This window comes from Melozone crissalis, unplaced genomic scaffold (genome assembly GCF_028551555.1).
Source record: "Melozone crissalis strain CALT ecotype California unplaced genomic scaffold, PUWL_Pcris_2 ptg000042l_1, whole genome shotgun sequence".
Classification (NCBI taxonomy): Eukaryota; Metazoa; Chordata; class Aves; order Passeriformes; family Passerellidae; genus Melozone; species Melozone crissalis.
In genome coordinates, this window is record NW_026535820.1 from 10,602,193 (window position 1) to 10,622,470 (window position 20,278).

The following is a 20,278-nucleotide window of genomic DNA, read 5'->3' on the forward strand; positions in this document are numbered from 1 at the left end:
GATGTAAAGAAACTACTTTAAGAAAAGAAAAAAACCCATATTCATTATGCCTTTTAGAATCACCCTTGATGCCTCTACACCCTATGTTTGTAAAACCACTGAAGAAAATATTGCACCTGGATTATTTACCCATTTGATTTAAAGAGTGTCTTGTTTCTAAAGACTAAAGAGTGTCTATGTTTTATTTAGTATAGCTTTTTTTTTGTTGTTTGTTCTGTTGTTTTTGTTTTTGTTTCTTTGTCTGTTTTTTTCCAGAGAATGAATTTGAAGATTATCTGTTAAATCAGGCAAGGCATCTTGGGCTGTGTGACAAATTTGGTCCTTTGGAATCTGCACGTATTTTCACCTGGAAACACACAAAGGTGGGATGATTTATTTAAAAAAATTAATTTGAGTAGAATATGGCTCTATATTAGTAGTAGAATACTATGTGGTTTCATGTGTCGTGCCTCATGCACTAGGATTACTTTTCTTGCATAATATTTGCTGTTTTAAGAAAGTCTTCAACAGTCAGGTATAGCAGTACTAAACAGTAGAAGAGTTGAGAAATTTTGTAAATGCATAGAAATTCTAGTTGTTAAATTTGTGAACTACACTTTTTTAGCCGTACATACTGTCAGTAACACAACTATCTTTGAATCTATATGACTCCAGGAATGAGAATATATTTCACAGTGCACTGCTTAAATTTAAAATTATTGGTTCATAACTTATTGGTGATTTTTATATGTATAAGGTTTATTGGTTTGGGACTTTTTTAACTATATAGCAGTTGGGTGGGCTAAAACTTTAGTGTATTTAAAAAGACCTCAAAGCATCAAAGCTTTTATTTTTTACTGACTCTTTCTTCTAAAAAGTTATGTTTAATGTATACTAGCACAGGAAATAGTGACAACACCTTGAACTACAGAAAAAATATTAGTCTAGGAAGAAAAGCCTCCAAAAAAGTAGCCTGGGCTGAGCTGCATTTCAGCTTAGTATACTATATAATTTTACTCTGAATTTAAAAACTGGCAGTTGCCCCTCAGTTTTATGAAGCTGTGACTCTGCCCTCTAAAGCCTTGGTAAAGAAGACTAATAGAAATACTTGGCACATATTGGTTACCTAAGGGAATAATAGAACTATTTGCTGTAGTCGTTTGGCAAAAGGACATAAACATATGGCTTTGGTTTATATTCAGCACTGCCAGTTGTGCAAAGTTGCATGGATGAAGTATACAACAGCAGTGACAACTCAGAAATCAGGAGTGAGAATCAAAATAAATCATCCTCATTACAAAGCTATTCAAGCTTGCCTCTGATCTAAGGCTTATTTTGTCTCTGCATATTTTCAAGTAGTGAATTCAATATAAAAAAATCTTCTTCTCAACAAACGGATACACCATTCAATCACAGTATAAAATGCCAAATTGTTGATGATTTATATGTGTTATAAACATGCTCTAAAGTTTGCATTTAGTAAATGTACTTATTTTAATTCCCAAGAAATTCATCGAGCTGAACCAATTATTTCCATGTCATTCAACTTTTTCCTAGAGAAATCAGGCACAGCTTTGAGCAAGCTAAAGCAAAATTTTCAAAAATAAAGATGCGATGACTCCTTGGTTAAGAATAGTCAAAATCACCAAAAAAGGCATAATTTTAGTGATAGTCTTTAGGAATAGATTTCTAAATATTTTTTGTTTCTGGTCATCAACATATTAAAAAAAAAAAAAAAAGAAAAAAAAAGGAAGAGTAAGAAACTTTAACCATTTCGCAAACAATGTTCTTAAAAAAGAATTGCATTTGGATTCTGGATTATTTTTACGGCCAGAAATTAAAATAGATAACTTTTTCTAGAAGCTGTTATTTGTGTTCTCTGCATTTCTTTTTCTCACTATACTTCTCACCGTCAGTGTGAGATTAGTAGTTCATATTAAAAATGTTATCACAGACTAAGAGAAAGATTTAGTCAGCACACATATAGACATACAGACAAATAATGATCTGCTCTTCTGGGCAGGCTATATGAAATCTTGCTGTCAGATTTATTAATTTTTTTTTCTCTATGACTTTATTCTCTTTTTTAGTGGTAAAATCTTACATGAGTTAGTGAAAAGAAATATCAAAATATAAGTATCAAAACCACTGAAAATCTTGCTCTGAGGGTCTTACTGTAGGGAGAATTATTTACTCTAGGGACAAGTACACATAGCGTCCTGTCACCTTGGGACACAGTATAGCACAGTCCTGTTCATTGTCCTTAGCAGAATCTGACTTCATCTTTGAAGTTTGTGGCTTGTGTTGGAAAATGGATTGAGAATGGATTTGTGTGCTTTAAAAATCAGTGAGGTTTTTTCTTCTGACTGAGTTCACTAAGTTTGTGACAGATATAGCTGTTGTCTCAATACTAACTTTGGTAATTCACAAATTAAAAAGAGTAGAGAAAAGTGATTCTTTTTCCAGACCTCTCAAAATCAGGTAAAGTTTGTCCTAGTGAAATGATTCCCTGAATTTAATTTTGAAAATCAGGTATAACTTCAAGTCAGAAACTCACAGTGCAATGATAAAGCTTATACTCCTTATCTCTAGATGAACTGGGGATTTCTATTCCTCTAGCTAGTTATGCAAAAGGAAACAGACCGACACTCCAGCAGTATGAAACCCACTCCAGGAACGCCATGCTTGTGTGAAGATTACAATGGAAATTACAAACTGCATAGCTCTTACACGGGCTCTTTCCAGGAGATGCATTTCACTTTTACCTATGTCAGCAGCACTGGCTTCCCTAAGCCATAGTTTATTTCACAGTAATGTGCCGTAAAACTATCCTACCCAGATAGTAGTGTCAATTCGGTTTCTGAAATTCAAAATAAAAAATGTGCAAATAAACTGAAATAGTTGCTACTATTATTATTGCCATTATTATAATTTATTGCACATGCCCTATTTTCAGCTGTTTGTCATATTCTTGGATCCTATTATTACATCAGTACACGCACATGTGCACAGACAGACTCCAGGCACACAAAAAGCCAAACTCAGAGCCAAATCCTGATTCTCTCACTCAGGGAAGTATTTCCAGGTGCTGCTCTTGAGTCTGGTAACTGCAGTGGGATGGTACAAACAAAAGAAGTGCCATTTGGTTCCTGCAGCCAGGAACTCTGAAATAGTTTGCTCAGAAAGTATGATTGCTGCTATTGCACCAGTAAATTAATCTGGAGAAACATGAATATCCTGTAGCACTTAAAAAGTAAATTTTTACAGTTTCAGCCAAGCAGAATTTGGGGTACTGTCAGTGACTCCAGTCAGTTCTCTGTGATCTAGTTGTTGACTTACACTTACGTCTCAATCAACATTGAAGGAAAAGTGGAAGAAAGATCAGAAGGAAATTCACAAAGTCAGGCAGAGGGCATCCATTAACCTCTGGGGATTTGTTGGAACATGTTTTCAGAAAATAATTCAACATCAATATCTTCAGTAAATTTTGAGATCACAGAAATGGCATATAACTGAAGCAGAAAGTAGTTATTTCTTAGCCTACTTGCTTAATGATTTGGGACTGCAGAGCTGCTGCACCTCTGTCCTTGTCTTTCTGACAAATTAGTGTATTTCCCACTAATTCCTTCGGAGTCCATTAGCTAGCTTCAACTAATTTTGAAAAGAAAATGTTTAGATGAGTTTAAAATCCATCAAATGAGAGAATCTAGATATAAAACACAAAGATTAAGTGGACTAAGTTCCACTATTCACTCGCCATCATTTTTATAACGCTTGCCCTTAAAAATTATGGGACTACAACCCCCAATAAGATTTTCCTGGCACACATTCCATTATCCCCATGGTCCTGATGGCTAAAAAAAATTAGCAGTGAGATATTATGTGAGGATTTTGTGCAGACATGACCATTCTGTTTACCCCTTATGGATTCTTGACTCAAGACAACACATGTAGTGTGAGGGAGGGCGACCATCCCCCAGCCTTGACAGCATGAAGCACCTTCCAGAATCCATCCAACCTTTACAGTCACAACAGTAATGATACATGTCTCAAATTAACACCTTCATAACAAATACCTCTAAAAATGTTGGCTAGAATTTCTCAGAATTTAATCCTTTTGTTGTTCCATGGGTGATTTGAAAGTTTGAATGCTTCTTGCTGACCATCCTTTGATGTAATTTCATGTAAAATTATCACTATGTAGATGAAAAACAGAAGTGAAACATTTCATTCACTTTGTATCAGTATTAGGCAGTCTCTAAAAGGACTACCAAAATCCAAAGATAAGACATTTAAATTTTGAGCAAGACAAGGGTTTTTATTTGCTGACACATTTTATAGATTTCAGTTTTATTCAGTTACTTTTGTATTTCAAGTTAATGCATAGGGCTATTTTGTAAGTTAAGGTATCTTTTGTGCAATACAGACATGATGATTATTTTGATATGTATATGCACCAGGCTAAACTGTCTTATAAATTATAGGTTTGAGTTGATAAAAAGGTATCTCATAGTGTGAAACTTTTTCAAGGAAAGAAAATCAATTGAAAAATCACCTGCATTGATTTTGTCATTGGTTTTCACTCTTTGTGCAGTTTTTAAATATTCATCACAATCCAACCTGCAGTTTAGACCAAAGTAACTGCTGTTCAGTAGAAGCAGTGGGCACTTTTTGTTTCATAATTAAAAGAGCAGCACTGTGATTGGTGTGGTATTTATTATGAAATGATGACAAAGGACTACCAGTGGTTTTAATAGTTTTAGCTTACAGGAGCTGTTGTTAATTTTGTCCGTAGAGTTGCAGGTGAAATAATGCGCAGTGGATAAATAGTCTATATTGGTTTAACTGAACATAATATATAGTGTGTTCTGGAGTTGTTTGTCTCAATAGACTATAGTAATCAAAAGTAATGAACCTATTATGTGCAGGACCTTGGAGAGCATAGAATGGCAGTAAAAGTGTGGCACATAAAAGGTTTATTAAAGGAAATTAAAGTCCATCATTGCCACACCTGCTCCCCTATTATAAGTCTATGGCAGGTCAGTGCCTTCAATCACAACTCAGCATCAGAGAACAGAGCCATGTTTCCCATTACCATTGCAGTCACATTGCAAAAACTCGTTCTCCAGCTTTTAAGGATAGTAACAAGTAAAGGCTGCCATCAGCCCCACTACATAAACAGAAGCTCTTCATGTTTTTCCCTGCTAATAATAAATATCAGATGTAAATTTAAACAGAGAAACGGTATAATTGTCTGGCTTTGATGTGCATTTCCATCAGTTTATATTTTCATTTCAGACATCACTAACCTGTGTTCTAGAATTAAACTTCTTCAAGTCCATGAATACCCTTTTCAAATGTTTGTGTTCTCTCTTTCAAATTGCTATTTTGATTCCAATATCTGCTTATAATGTTCAAACATATATAAAAACAAATAAACCCCAGGAAATTAGAGAAATGCTTTTTATCCTCTAGAAAGGCTGACTTTACTCTTCATTTCTCAGGTCAATTTTGTAATATTCTGCAATGTTCTTTCAGATAAGACCTTTGAAACATCTCAGTAATCTGAGTCATATTGAGCTAAAAATAAAGCATACTCAGATCTTCAGACTCTATAAATGGAAAGAGGCACAAACAGAACTTCTTGCATCATTCCTCAGTTCAGTGCAGTTCAGCAGATCCTCAGAAAGAAAAAGTGAAATAATTGACAGGATCTTCTGTTGACATCAGTATTTATCTTGTAACATTTTTCAGGGAGAGATGCCTGGCAATTTCTGGTCTCCATGTCTACCTATCACCCAACACAGTTTCATAAGTCAGAGACTGATGTCTGCAAACTGATCTGCAGAAGCCCATGGGAGTTGCTTTGTCTAAAATATATTTATCATCACCATTTTACAAACAGGGAAACTGAGATTCAAGTAAACACAGATAGCCAGCTTCCTTCAGAGACTGCAGAAAAATTTCATAGTTCCCAAAATTTTGCTTAGAAAAAATTCCTGGTGATAGAGTCTTTCTTATGTATAAAGTGTTACTTTTAGAAAGGAGTTTGCCTCCCTGGACATGGTCAAAATTGCACTGTTGTACAATCTGCTATATGTCACTGCAGTTCTCCACACCACAACATGAAATCTTAATCCCTTTGAATTTCAGGGGTTTGCAATAAAATCCCTGGATTGAAAGCCTACCCCTATAATTATGTGTCTGGGCCACATCCAAGACCAGAAGGTGCATATTTCCAGTTTGGGTTTAGATGTAGCCAAAAGTGTAGTGAGAACAGCTGATCTTGAAAGGATTCTCTTATTTCAGTTAGAAAACTTATGATATCAACTGACTTCTGGGGGGTTCTGGGGTTTTTGATTGTTTGGTTTGATTTTATTTAATATAAAATGCAAATATGGACACTAGATTCTCCCCCAAAATCTCCTATAAATCCATAAATCACTGTCTCTTCAAGCAAAACTTCTTAAAGAAGTAGTTGATTAAGTGTTGAAGAATTTCAAAGCTGTTTATGTGTCGTTATGCATTGTCAGGCAAGAAGGTTTCATGTCTTAAGGACGAAGTAGCCAGAAATGCAGGTTCCAAAATAGCTATGGAGTCATGCCTCAGTTACAATGAAAATGCAGGGTTCCTGCAGTCACGGCAGCTTTCTGGGACCTTTTGTTTCAGGAGGTGGATGCTGAAAGTAGCACTCATGCAGCATTACTCTTTCTAACCTTATGCCTTCAGCTAACACCTGTAGACCTCATAATTAAACCTTACAGAGTCACTCATAACTATCACTTTATTAAACAAATCTGCATCATTATAGGTATCTCCTAGGTATTTACTAGATATTCACAGATGGCTTTTTATCTCTTTGACAAGATTAATAAGGCATGATTATTCTTTTTTTTCCTATTACTGTCTGGCCTTTGGAAATGTGAAAAAAAAAAAAGTATTGGAGTGTTGGTTTTTTTTCCCTTTTTTTCCTCTATGGCAAAAGGTATGAATTAAAGACCTTGTGTTAATATTGCAGATGGATGCAGATGGGGAAAATAAAAAGCTGCGCACACGCTCCAAAGGAACCAAGGGTGAGTTAGCAAGCACACGCCACGACCCTGTGCCCAGAACACCATGAAATATCATAGTTCCTGTGCACAGCCCTTAATGTGCACTGAGAGACTCTGGAGCTTCCTTAGGGCTGCTTTTTTTAATCAGGGCAGGACACAGATTGCTGGCATTAAGAGGCACAATGTTATTAGCTATGGTATAAAGAAAAGCCAAAAAATTCTACTGATGCTATTTTCTTTGAGTTATTTTTCAAAGATGATAAAGGCTACACTTTTTATAATCCAAAACAAGCAAACAAAACCACCACCACCAACCAAAAAAACTCCAAAAACCAAAAAAAAATTCACAAAACCAAAAAACCCCAAAATGATTTTCCACAGTGAGTTGAGTTGACAACATTTAATGGATGCTTTAAAAAATTGTATATCAAAACTTTGTCTCTGCCACCTGAATGTTTTTTCTGTCTATTGCCATTAATTATCTATAAAATAGCTGTGTAAATGGTCCAGAGGTAAATTTTCTTTAATCAAAAGCTGCAGGTGTATGTGGGAGAAGAGAATCTTATGGCGTTTTTTGAAACGTTGGTGCTCATGTTTCATTTGCAAAGTTATGACATAGTTGTAGTTCCCAGATATTACTCTCTTTTTGTAAGGAACAGATGGAAATGCAGTACAGAGAGATAAACAGGCCCTTAATGATCTCAACATCTGGAAAACATGACTGACTAGCAGTACAGCCCTTCCAGGAAAATAACTTTTTATTTTAATTCATAACAGTTTTTGTGACTCTTGAAAACAAGTGAAAAATGGATATACTTAAAAATAAATGTCAAAGTTTTGCCTACCCTGTGAACATTTTTGCTTATGACTATTTTCAGAGGCACAAAGCACCCATCCTTCACTCTAATTTTAATGAGAATTGTTGACTCTAAATATTGTCAAAACGGACTACTTCTATTCGTTGTCCCAACTCACTAATTTGAATTGTTAATATTTTGTCTTTAGGTTCAAGTTATGGTCAGAATGAAAGATTAGAGTGGTTTGGCATTAATTCTCTATTTTCAAATGATCAAAGGGGCAAAAAGTGCTAAACTTCACTCAGGAAAAGACAGAGGAAAAGTGTTGAAGTACTGCAGACTGCATATAAGGGAATAAATACAGGCAAACCTTTCTAAAAACCTTTATCATTGTCATATCAAAACTTTGATGCAACCCTCACTGGTGATCTATGAAATTAATATAAAATTCATATATATTTCAAAAGCACCAAACATAGACCTTGGAAAGTCTCTGAATAGGGAAGTTATTCACATCCCAGCATTAGGGCATGTATTCTCTGTTGGTCAGGACTGTGAGTTAATAGAATTTGGCTGGCAGAGCAAACTTCAGTTGTAGTTAACAGGGGTTTCATATCCTTTCACTCAAAGGGCTAATAACACAATTTTAAAATTTATGGGATTTTTTTCTCCATGTTTTTATACATGTGCATACACTCTTACAGCAATTAATATATCAGGAACATTTTCCCCAGAAGTGGAAACAACAAAAATTGCCTCTGCCCTATGAGTAATCCTTAGAGACACCTGTTGGCCTTGTCAATATGCTGTATACTCCTGTGTGGGCAGGAATTTGTAAACACCAGCCTTTGCAATCCCCAAACTGATTTGAAATTGGGGAAATTAGAGAATTTGCATTCTATTTTCAGGAAAAACAAGGGTCTTTGCTTTACTTATATTTCCATTATTTTCCTTATTGTTCCACTGAACATCATACTCCAGGTTTCATGCATCCTAAAATAACTGTGACAATTACACCTTCATTCAGCATTTGTCACTGGTAGCTACAATCCTGTGGTTAGCATGAAATAACCACCTGTGTTTTGATAGCCACTCCTCTGTCATTACAGATAGGCAGGTGCAAGGCTGCAGAAAGCACAAATCTGGAAGTGTAAACTAATTAATTCTTTCCTGCTTTTATTAACAGTTCAAGTGGACTCCATAGCTCAAGAGCTCAGGTAAGAACTTACATAGTTTATTTTTACAGTTTTATTTTCTTATGCTATTGACAATTTTATACCACTGCTACTGCCATAAAATAAAGAATCAAGCAAATGCATTTTGTAAAGTTGTAGCATAGATCTGAAAAACAATAATTTATGCAGATTCACTTTTTAGATATACAAGAAACTAAAGCAAAATGTTAGCAATAATTATGCAAGCATAATCAAGCGTAGTGTGAAGTGGCCAGGATTCTGGTATGTTGTCTTTATTTTCAGCCTGTGTCAGGGCACAAAACAAAATAATTTCTGGTGAATCTTCAGCTCTTCAGTCTTCTTTTTCCTGTCATATATGTTACAGCATTTCAATATCTGAACATTCCAAGAGATATTAACAAATTTTACTAGATGGCTTTTATAAAACTGGTCTGGATACCCCTGTAAATTCTAAATGCAGTAATGGCTCATTCTTCCTTAAGTATTTGTTGAAATTTCATAATTTATGGAACCAGCAGGGAGTATTTCTCAAGCTTGCACAAAGAATGTCAACCCACTCAAAAACACAAACTACAGCAGGATATTTCAGATTGCAAATGTCTAGTAAATTTCAACATAACTACTTTTATTTACCTATGCATGCACCCAATCCTAATAACCGATCCAAAAGCTTAGATTAAACTCTGGAAAGACTGGCAGATTATTCTGTACCAGTTCTTCAAGAAAGAAAACATTTAGAGGTACCTACAAATTCCTAGAGTTATTAATCAGAATTAGAATTCACTACAGCTTCAGTGTAAATACTGAAAAAAAAAATCTTTGGAGTTTTTTGTAAATTAACTTATATTCCCTACACTCACTTTTCATCACGTTACTGAGCTGCTTGCTTAATCACAGCAGGTATCCAAAATATGTGCTTGTGGGTTCATCCACCTTGGGAACAGAAACATCATTGTGTGATTTATTTAACCAACCAAAAGTGCCCAATCTCTTAAAATAGGACATGAAATATTTACAGGAAGTTATTTGTAGTGAAGACATACAATATTTTAAGGTTTTGTTTTATAATAAAACTGAGGAAATTATAAGCTTCTTATAGCTACTCCATGAACAGAAGTGTAGGCTAACTTTTTGGATAAATTATTCATGGTGAGTCACTCATTCAGCTCTGCTGTGAATCTCATTTTTTTTGTATGGCTTCAGTTTCCTGAGATTTAGTGCTTCTCCTTTTTTCCTCTGTGCATCGCTAATTTATGCACCAGAAGGATGCATTAATCCGAAGAGGCAGCCATCCAAAAAAAGGGATGGTCCATGTGCTCCTAAGAGAAAAATGTTTGAAAAATAGAGGATGTGCAAGTTTCTGCAACATCAGGGAAGCTGTGATTTATGTATTATCGATTGCTATAGTTTTTCCCAAGCAACGTTATTTTACTCTGTGAAACACATACTGTCTCAGGAACTACTGTGCAGCAGATCACTCTGTCAGAGATGTGGACCTCCTCCATAAGGAAACAGGCATTGGTTTAAAACAGTGAGCTAAACAGCACAGAAAAGCATTATCCAGCCCTTAACTTGGCATTTATAATTTCTGCTGTACCAAATTCCATGTTGGGTACCTCCACAGTCAAGTGACTGGCACACAAGTCAGGTGATCAACTTTTATGGATCTACTTGTCCATGAAAAGGTAGAGGGAGAGAGGCAGGGACTGCTCTTTGGAAATGCAGCCATTGGACTGCATTCCTGTTAGTCATACCCATGTTATTGTGACAAAACCATTGAACATTCCTCAAGAATTAAAGACTGAAATAGTCTGTTGTGTTCCCTGGATACAGATATTGGAACTACTGTCTTTTCTGACCAAGGTTCTAAATGCTGTGTTGGCTGAGAAATTTAAATCCATGCTTAATTAATTTCCTCTTTTCCCCTGGTTTATCCTATCTGACAAAGCACTTTTGCACTCTTATTGAGTTTCTGTTATGAAGTGCCTTGGGATACTTCTACATGAAAGACACTACATAAGCTTACATGCTCATTTTGTATTATTATTAATTTCATAACATTGATTGGTTCTAGAGCATTTGTTAGCCTTTTCTTATTCTGTAACTTGTGTTTCACAAAAGTAGAGAATAAAATAAATGAAAAGCAAAACAAAGAGTTTCAACCACCAATTAGATTCAATAAAGCATGAAAATTTCTCTCTTCTAAATTTCAGGCATTGAAATCTTACTTAATAGAATTCAATGCCAAAAAGTCTCTTGACTTAAAGAAAGCGAAGATTTCACTAAGAAAACTGGCTAATGTTGCTGTTATCATCCATATTCTCCTGAAAGATAAGATCACCTTTCTGCATAAACTTGTATATTTTTAGAAAGATATTATCATAACAGATAAGCTGGGTTTTAGGATTTTTTTTCCACAGTAAAATAACTAAAACTTCTCCTGCACTGCACTGAATTTTCAGAGAGCAGACTTTTCTTCCAGGTATACACAATGATCTATGTATCAAACTTACATTTATTTCATATAACTGTATGCCCTAAGGAATCCCAACTTTCAGTAAAATAGAAAGAATTTTCTTTACACATGAACACTATTAATATTTCTGTGTTACTAGTTCAAATTTATTAGGGTTATTTTAACAGTATCTACTGTATGTGCTGTGGTGTTGAAGCATAGTACACTAAACTTGGTAAGTCTTTCAAAACAGATCTGTCACTCCTTGAAGTCTTGATCATTTATATGTTAACAACATGATTTAATTTTTTTATTTAGGAATGTACTGCTGTGGTGTTTCCACTGGTAGCTAAGCTACCTTAAAAAAAGATTAATCTTTTTAACACAAGCTAAACATAGCAAACAACAATGTGTGGTAGAAGTGAGTGTTGAAGCTGGGAGATCTCTGTTCCATACATTCAAGTTTGAATCTGACACATTTTGGGCATAGAAGCTCTGTTGTATCCATCTTCTGTGAGAAGCAGAATGAAGAGGTCTTCTCTTAGACAGTTTTGTCATGGACCACTGAAAGGACCAGGACCTTCAGCTGTGTTCAGGATTAGAATGGAAACCAAAGTAAAGTGAGGAATATTGGAGTGATGTATTCTCATTATTGTGTTTTATTTAACAGATGGGATACAGTACAATGAACCATCTGTAGGTTATGGAGTGGCATCTGGGTCAGGCCAAGGAAGAGCAAATTGGATTGATCCAAGCACAGAATTGCAAAAGAATAGATGGGTTTGGCTAAATCCATATCTGAATAGAAGGGGTACCTTTTCTGAGTTAGATACAGGTGAAACCAAGTGGTTTGGGCTTCTGTCCCTGATAATTAATGTAGAGTCCACAAGGTGCTTCAAATCATGGAGAACAGCATTGGTGTTTGGTGGGAATAGTTACACTTCCCCTTACTTTCTGCATTGTTGCATGTCTTCTTCAAAAGTAAGGAAAATTACATTTTTTTATCTGGAGCTCTTGTTCCAGGGGTTGTGAGACACTTCAGATATTCAGAGAAGTTGAACTGTTTATTGTGAATGTACAGAGTTATGAGGATCTTGAATACTTTAGCAGAGAGAGGACTAACAGAGCAGAGCTATCTGGATGTCTCCTTGTTAGAAGTAGTAACTGGACAATTCACCCTTTTGTGGCTGCCTCTTGATTAGGAGGGGAAGAAACCAGCAAAACAACCCTGAAAGCAATGGAACTGAAGTATCTTGGAAAGTCTGTGTTACTAAAATATATTCCTGTAATGAAGAGGTACATTGATATACTGTTGTATGTGACAACATGCTAAAAAACACTTAAGTAACTGGTAGTTTTTCCTTATTCTAAATTGCCAAATGTTTTCCTGATTTCCTTTAAGAATGATTAAATTGAACATATTCAATTATAACTGAGCTCTGTTTCAACCAGTAATAAAATGAAGGTAGAGATTTTGGCAGATAGAGTAGAGTTTGCCGGTCAGCAAATGCTCATGGCATGAAAGAAAAGGCCTGTTCGTGCCTAGCTGCATTTAGAAAGGACTGATTGGTAACTCTTTTTCTGAACTTTATAAAGTAAGCAAATTTTTTTAAGAAGTATTTGTGAAAAAAAACCAGTAGTATGGCAGGTCACCAGAGAAGGAGGTGAAAGTGGTACTCAGATGATGGAAGAACTGAGTACATGAAGAAAAATCACGTAAAAAGGCTCCAAGGTGTTCCTAAGTAAGAACTGAGATTATGGTTGATTTGTGTAGCTATCACCTTCACAGTGGTGTTATCCCACAGCATTGCTTAGAAATGAGACAGAGACTGAGAAATCTGTTTGTTCCTAGCTGGCATCTGGAAAACCTGTCAGGTTCGTCCTTTGGGTTTGGCTTCTGTTTCCACAGGAGTTGGTCAGAGACTGATTTTCTGGAAACTGCTGTGGAAAAGCACGTTTGACATAATCCTGAATAAGCACATTTGGAACAGAAACTGAGGTGGACTCTTGCATTTCCTGGTGTCTCATCTTTCTCCACTGGCAGAAACTGTGAGACCCTTGTAGCCCTTAATGTGCTTTGCTGAAACAAATTGTAAGTCTGAATTCAAACAGGCTTGGTAGTAAATGTTAAATGAAGATGGTCAGTAGTTATAGCTACTGCCAGACATGTCTGAGCTTCAGGGAAAGTCTTTTATTTGCAATTGAAGATTGGATGTTGACAGCATACACTTTCAGCCCTCCTCCCCAGTGCTCCCCATGATGGTAACTGGCTGGGGCAGAGCTGCGCCACCTTGGCATTAAGGTATTTCTCCATGACATTTTGGATTAAACATTCCACTTGAGTCAAAATTCTGTATCATGCTGTTTCTATTGATAACTGATCTTCAGTTAAACAACGGGCATTAACCTTAAGAGTAGCTATTCCCAAGATCTGTTAACAGAATGAGTTAGAGTATCTCTTGCTTGTTCTTTAGCTTGGAAAAGGAGCTTCCTTCCTACCCTAGCCATTGTAGAAATTGAAATGGTTATGTGGTGCTGAAAATATTAACCTCTGTCTGTTACCTCATGATTTCTGGTACAAGCAAGTCTATCATGTTATTATGAATCATGCTTTCTTAAATTCCCATTAAATCTTGTTCATTTACTATTCTTTTCTGACAACATTGTTAGGTTCCTTAGGAACTTTATCTGATGTGCTCTACCTTACTCTCCTCAAAGAATCTGTTGAAATCTATGTTTTACACTAAACAAAAATGGTTTTGTAGTTGATGTTTTATAGAAAACATTGAACATTCAAACATAAACATTGAACAATCACTGTGCGGTGCCATTTACTGCAAGGCAAATGTAAGTACATGGTCACAGTATATTGTCACAGTCATAGTAGTGACAAAAATAGTATTAGAACTCACCTATCATTATTATATCCTGTATGTCAATATAGTAACCATAACTAAAAAAAGTCAAGCATTAATGAAAATTGTAATGGCAATCAAGTTTATAGTCTATCATGTCTAAGTTCCTCCCTTGTTTCCTCCTTCACCTCCCAGCTGCCCTCTAATTAGCCATCAAACTATGAAATTTACAGAGCTGTCATCCCTCCTCTCCCTTCACTCTGCCTCTCCACCTTGTTTCTTTTCCTCCTTTCCTTTTCCTAGAGTTTGAATGAGTTGATGGACCTCAGGCTTTTGGCTTTTTTACAGCACCAGGTGCTTTCATAGTTCAGAACCAAGTTATTCTTTCAGTACTGTTAAACCAGTAACCAAGACAACAATTAACAGCAAGAAAAACACAGAAAGAAAGTCAAAATTCAAACATCTCTAAGTTTTCTTCTTTCAATAGTCATGCGACTGGTTTAAGGCCTACATAAAATGTTTGCAACTTGTGTATAGAGAAGACCAGATTTTTTTTTTTGCTCTTAATTAAATGTCACTTTGAATGTAAAGTAATAAGGTAATAAGAACCACTGTTCTGTTTCAGTAAATGATAATACAGTTCTGGGTGACCACAAGTAATGACTTTTACAATTTTGCAGGTAACCTTGGGGCTTACGGTTCTTTGACTTAAATAATGAGTGAACTGTTCTGAATAACCACTAAGATGGTTGAAATAAGAACTCTGTCTCATAATTCTTTTGAGAAAACTGTGGTTGGAGCTGTTAATTATGCCTAATAATTTACTTAATTCCTATGCATGTTCAGACCTTTTGATCTGTGTACTGTGATCTCTACCTTTTCTTCCTGGATTTATTTAGAACTTTTAGAGACAGGATTTCATGTTCAGATTTCTATTTTACTTTGCTTCAGTTGATACTTTATGTGCATTTGCTTTATAGGTGACTTTTATAGCTCTGTTTAACAACAACTGCATTAGATGTATTTCTAGCATATTATAGACTTTTTTGATGTCTACTGTGTTATTTCTAGCCAAAATTCACAATCTCAGTGTCTCTTTTCTCTTCGCTATTATATTTGATTGTGGTTTTACATTTTTTACTTAAAGCCTCCATTTAACATTAAAAAGGGTAATTATAATTTAGTTTCAATTTATGTTTTTCTGTAAGAGGTTTTTTGTAATACATGTCCAATCCACATCATTTTATTGTGGCTGCTAGATTGAGAGAGTTATTTTCAGGTTTTTCTACCTGAGAGCTGGTTGTATCTTAGAATACTCCCTGCCTTGGAGTAAAATTTTTATGCTATTTAATATATTACATGAGTCCTTGTCTTCCCCATCTCAACTTCTGTGCTTATCAGCACATAGTAAATGTTATCCTCCCAAACCTACACAGAAATTTAGGGTTGCATATGCCTTCATGCCTTCTGCTGCCTGACAGAATGCATCAGAACATTACAGCCCCAAATGTTCGTTTCCTCTTATGGCAGATCTTTTCCCTGTAGATGACCACAAGCCACACAGAGATGGAAATGCCAACCCATAACTTCTGCCTCATATATATCAATCATGAGTTAAATATTATGGCTAGCTGAATTGCTGCCTATGACTGATGTAAAGGGTTGATTCAGCCAAGCAAAAGTGAGCAGAAACAGACTGTGTACAGCCTGGAGATAGCAAGGAAAGGGAAAGAATGCAGCCATGGGACCTCCTGCTACATTAAAGGGAGGTCCTGGCTGCTGACAATGAATTGCTTACAGTCCCATTCTCTGTTGGCAAAAAAAACCAACAAACACCCACAAAGCTGATCTTCTTTACTTCTTTTTTAACCAGCCTGGAGTTACCAATATGCTTTTTATTTAAGCATTTACTGGTGCTAGCAGGCTGACCACTCGTGTGCAAGGCTTGCTGGATGCAAAGGTTGTGTGGATGATCTGTAGATTTGCCTAGAAACTTAATCCATTCTAAGCCAAATTCTTGGCCCGGGTCCCACTGGAATTTATTGACCTACTGAACCTGGACAGATTGAGTGAGTAAATGAAAAAGAGGCTAGGGAGGCTGGATTTGGCCCAGATCTTGGGCATTCATTCATATTACTGAGTTTAAGAACTTCTTGAGCTGCACAAAATAATAACTAAATTTTCTCTAAACCGGCTCTTACTAAAAAGAACTTACCTGCGAGAAAAGGGTCCAGCCATACAACTTGAACCATGTGGAGCTCTTGATTTATGGAATGAAGAAGTTATCCATTTCCTTGACATGGGATTTCAAATTGGGGTTTTATATGTAATATTTTTCATAAGACCTGAATATTCTTAAGATCCTACAAGCCTATTAAATAAAAACAAGAAAATAATAGAAGTAAATCCTTGCTGTCTTTCTCTGAGTTGCCTTTCCTTTCTGGAGAATCCTGACAAAATAAGCTGAATAAAAAAAGTATTTATTTGAAAAGATAAATAAAAAGCCATTTCATTAACATCTTGCAGCCTGGACTTTTTGTCCACAGAGGCAGGAACTTGAGGCATGGGTGAATTTCACCATAACTGCACGTCGTTTTCCTCTGTTACTGCTGACTTACCATTGTTCCACTGTTTTTACATGTGTCTTTGCATTTGCTCAATCATTTCACAGTCCAGTTGCTCTTTTTGGTCAGGTGGCCTGTAACATTCAGTTTACTGCCTGAAACATCTCCAAGCTCAGTACATAACGACTCAACACCATTACCCATTTCTCCCCAGCCTCTTCTTATGGGGTCTAATAAATCCTCTTTTACCAACAAGGCTATGACAGTTCCTTTGCTTTCCTTATATGTCTTTTTAAAATAAAATACATCTTTTAATATCTTGCTCTAGCCAGCTTTCAGTTATGATACCATATTTTCTCCACATTATTATCTGTCCAGTTCTGCTCCTTTTTTTCTATCCAAACCTTCCATTTGTGTATATAGAAGACATTTAATGCCCCCAAGTTACTGATATTTTTTCTCTATATTAGTGCTCATAAATAAAAATTTCCCTTTTATCTTTTCCCCATCTATATCTCACGTCCATTCCTTTCATCTTGGTCCAGCCCTGGACTGAACTTTTCACAACTCTGGCATTTTAGAAAAAAGAGCATTGCATAAAACTTCCATAGTTGCAGAAGGTTCTTTAACCCTGGAATGGTTGTTACAGGGCACAGAACAGCCTCTGTCCTTTTCACAGATACAGATGTAAGCCAAGTGTGTGAGCTACAAAGGGATGACATGAATTTTTTTGTGTGTTTTGTATGCTGTTTAAAAATTATAATCAGTCAGATTCTTTTTAGTTACCATTGGAGTAAGTCCTCCAAGTTCTAAGTTTCATTGCAGCCCATTCTCTTTGTCCAAAAGAAGAGCAATTTTTTCCAATAAATTTTATTGGTGTATGTTCTTACCATTTTAATGCTTTAAAATGTTGATGGAAGAAAATGGTTTTTTACCTTAAGAATTCTTTCTCAAATGTATTTTTGAGGAGTTTCCAGCTGGAATACTTTTCAAGATTTTTCTCATCTCCTAGTCTGAATCAGTAAAATACAATACACTCAGTCATGGACTTCAAATGTTATAAATTATTGAAATAATCGTGTGGCTTGGTTAATTCTATAAAATAGAAGAAGCCAATAATGCCAATAACTCCGTCTCCAGATGAATGTTTGAGGCAAATATGTGTTTAACTTCTTGTCAGTGATGAGAACTCAGTGGTACTTTCCAGGACTAGCCTTCAAAATTTATCTGTAAATCTCATATTAGAGGTAACAAATGAACTTGTTTAATATTTTCACCTAAGTCCATAACTTTTTATTTGCATGTTTGGATAATTTTAGCAATTGTAAAAATTATTGAAAATAGCTAGAAAGAAAACCATTGTTTTCCGATTTAACTTGGTCTCGGACTGCTGATGAATTTTAGCTCAAACTTTGATGGCAATTTTCTCAGCTGCCAGTCAAAGTCTTACTTCTTGAGGTTCTTCAGGTAGTCGATGTGTGGCTACCAATAGCTTCCAAATCAAACAGTTTTTTCAGGCGTTCCATCACCAGACAGTTGACAAATCTTACTTTTACTTATTTTAAGTAGGTAGGTTGGTGATTTCTTTTATCCCTTGCTCCATCATATTCCACTTTTCAGGGATGAATTCATGGACTTAAAAAACCTTGGTAAGCATACTTTCATATCGTGTTGAGTAGAAAGATGTTTGGAGTTGGAAAATTAATTGCAGGATGGAACATCAGAACACAGTGCAGTAGAAATCCTAACATAATGAATTAACATTTTTATTAATCCATGCAGCAGACAAAAGAGGAGGTACTGAAAGACAAATCCTTCTGAGATTGAGATCTGAGGGGTAGACAAATGGATTGAAGTCATTACAGCCTTTTCTTAACTGGCATTCTCACTAATGAAAAGCATCACATCAAGTATCTTTCTTAAAAAACATAAAAGGAATGGGTCAAGAAATCCTTCTTTATTACACAAGTGGTTTTCTTTATATGCTTTGAGAGAATTTTCTTCATTTTAAATCCACAAAATATATGGATTTTATAGTGGGATAGAGTAAGCAGAATTACTGTTTAGGTATAATTCTTTCCAGGTGTCTATAAACCTTGTATATGTAGTGTTCATGATCCAAAGTGATGCATTTTTTTTTTCTTTCTTTTACAAAACATTCAAATATATATAATTTTAAACATATATATTTATATGTATATGTGTGTGTGTGTGTATATGTGTGTGTGTGTGTGTGTGTGTGTGTGTGTGTGTGTGTGTATAATCCATGACCAATCTATGTGTTGTGTATTAAAGTCTTTTGTATCTAGTTTTCTGAAGCTAGGGTTTGATTTTGTATACAGTTAGATTGTGTGAATTCTTTTACATTCAGTAAGAGATTTCATGGCATTGAAAACACCACCCTAGGCCCCGGCTTTGGAAAAATTCTTGCAGACCCGACTGGTGCTGTGGATTTTCAGACTGCATGGAGACTCTGACTTCTTGAAACTGTTAATACCATCTTTCTATCTGTTATCCTGTTTAAAGAAACCGATCTGACAACACTTTCACTCTCAGTGAGCTACAAGATTTACATGCACTCTTACCAAACAATGAGAGTTAATTAAGAAAGTGGAGTATAAATCTGTTTTAACCTGAAGACAAACCACTGTGTCATAGTAACACTCCCCCTTCCTTCCCGATGTCTGTTGTCCATCTGAAGTTACTGTAATTAGCAACACCTGTTTCGGTTTCCAATTGCAGTGATGAGACTACAGCACTCTTTTTTGAACTCTGACATTGCAGCTCCTTTCATGAACCTCTGTCATTGATGGCTGATGTAAATTATATCAGCAATGTAATTTGAACGGACGTGCGTCCATCCTAGGACCAAATCATCTCCTTTCTGTATCCAGTGCTAGTAAATTCTCCTAATCATCATCAGTTTATGAGGAACTCAAAGTTATTCTGTGATTTTAGGTGATCAGATATTTTCACTGGTGTAGCCTTATGCTAAAGAATTAGATAGAATCTAATTAGTATGTGGTTTAGAGAAAAAACTGATACAAAAGAGAGACTAAGATGGGGAGATGTTCAAAATTTATCTTCCTTAGATACTTCTGATTCTTAAACTTCTTAAAGAAAGCCCAACTATGACAGACACTTGTATGCTACTGCTTCATTTTGAGGGGCAAGTGTCCCTGAATTTTCAAATACCAACTCTTCTTTCCTGTAAGGAAAATGTAGTATTTGACTACATTGTCTTAGGGCATCTGAAAGTTTCATAAAAAAAAAACCTAATTAAGGTCTGAAGCATCTGGCAATATCTTTAACCACAATATGATTAAGGAGTAGTTAGACTTACCTTCTCTGTGACAATACTAGTGTGAAGTTAAATGCTT

At 35.6% G+C, this 20,278-nt stretch overlaps 1 protein-coding gene across 1 annotated transcript in view; it reads left to right on the forward strand.

Annotated features, from left to right (window-relative positions):
* Positions 1 to 20,278, forward strand: part of ST18 (ST18 C2H2C-type zinc finger transcription factor) — a 100,404-nt gene that overhangs the window by 25,212 nt on the left and 54,914 nt on the right. Inside the window, exons 2-4 of the mRNA XM_054284704.1 lie at positions 256 to 362; positions 6,998 to 7,052; positions 9,015 to 9,045. Coding sequence (XP_054140679.1) covers positions 6,998 to 7,052; positions 9,015 to 9,045 — 86 coding nt within the window. The 5' untranslated portion in view covers positions 256 to 362. The remainder of the gene's footprint in view (positions 1 to 255; positions 363 to 6,997; positions 7,053 to 9,014; positions 9,046 to 20,278) is intronic.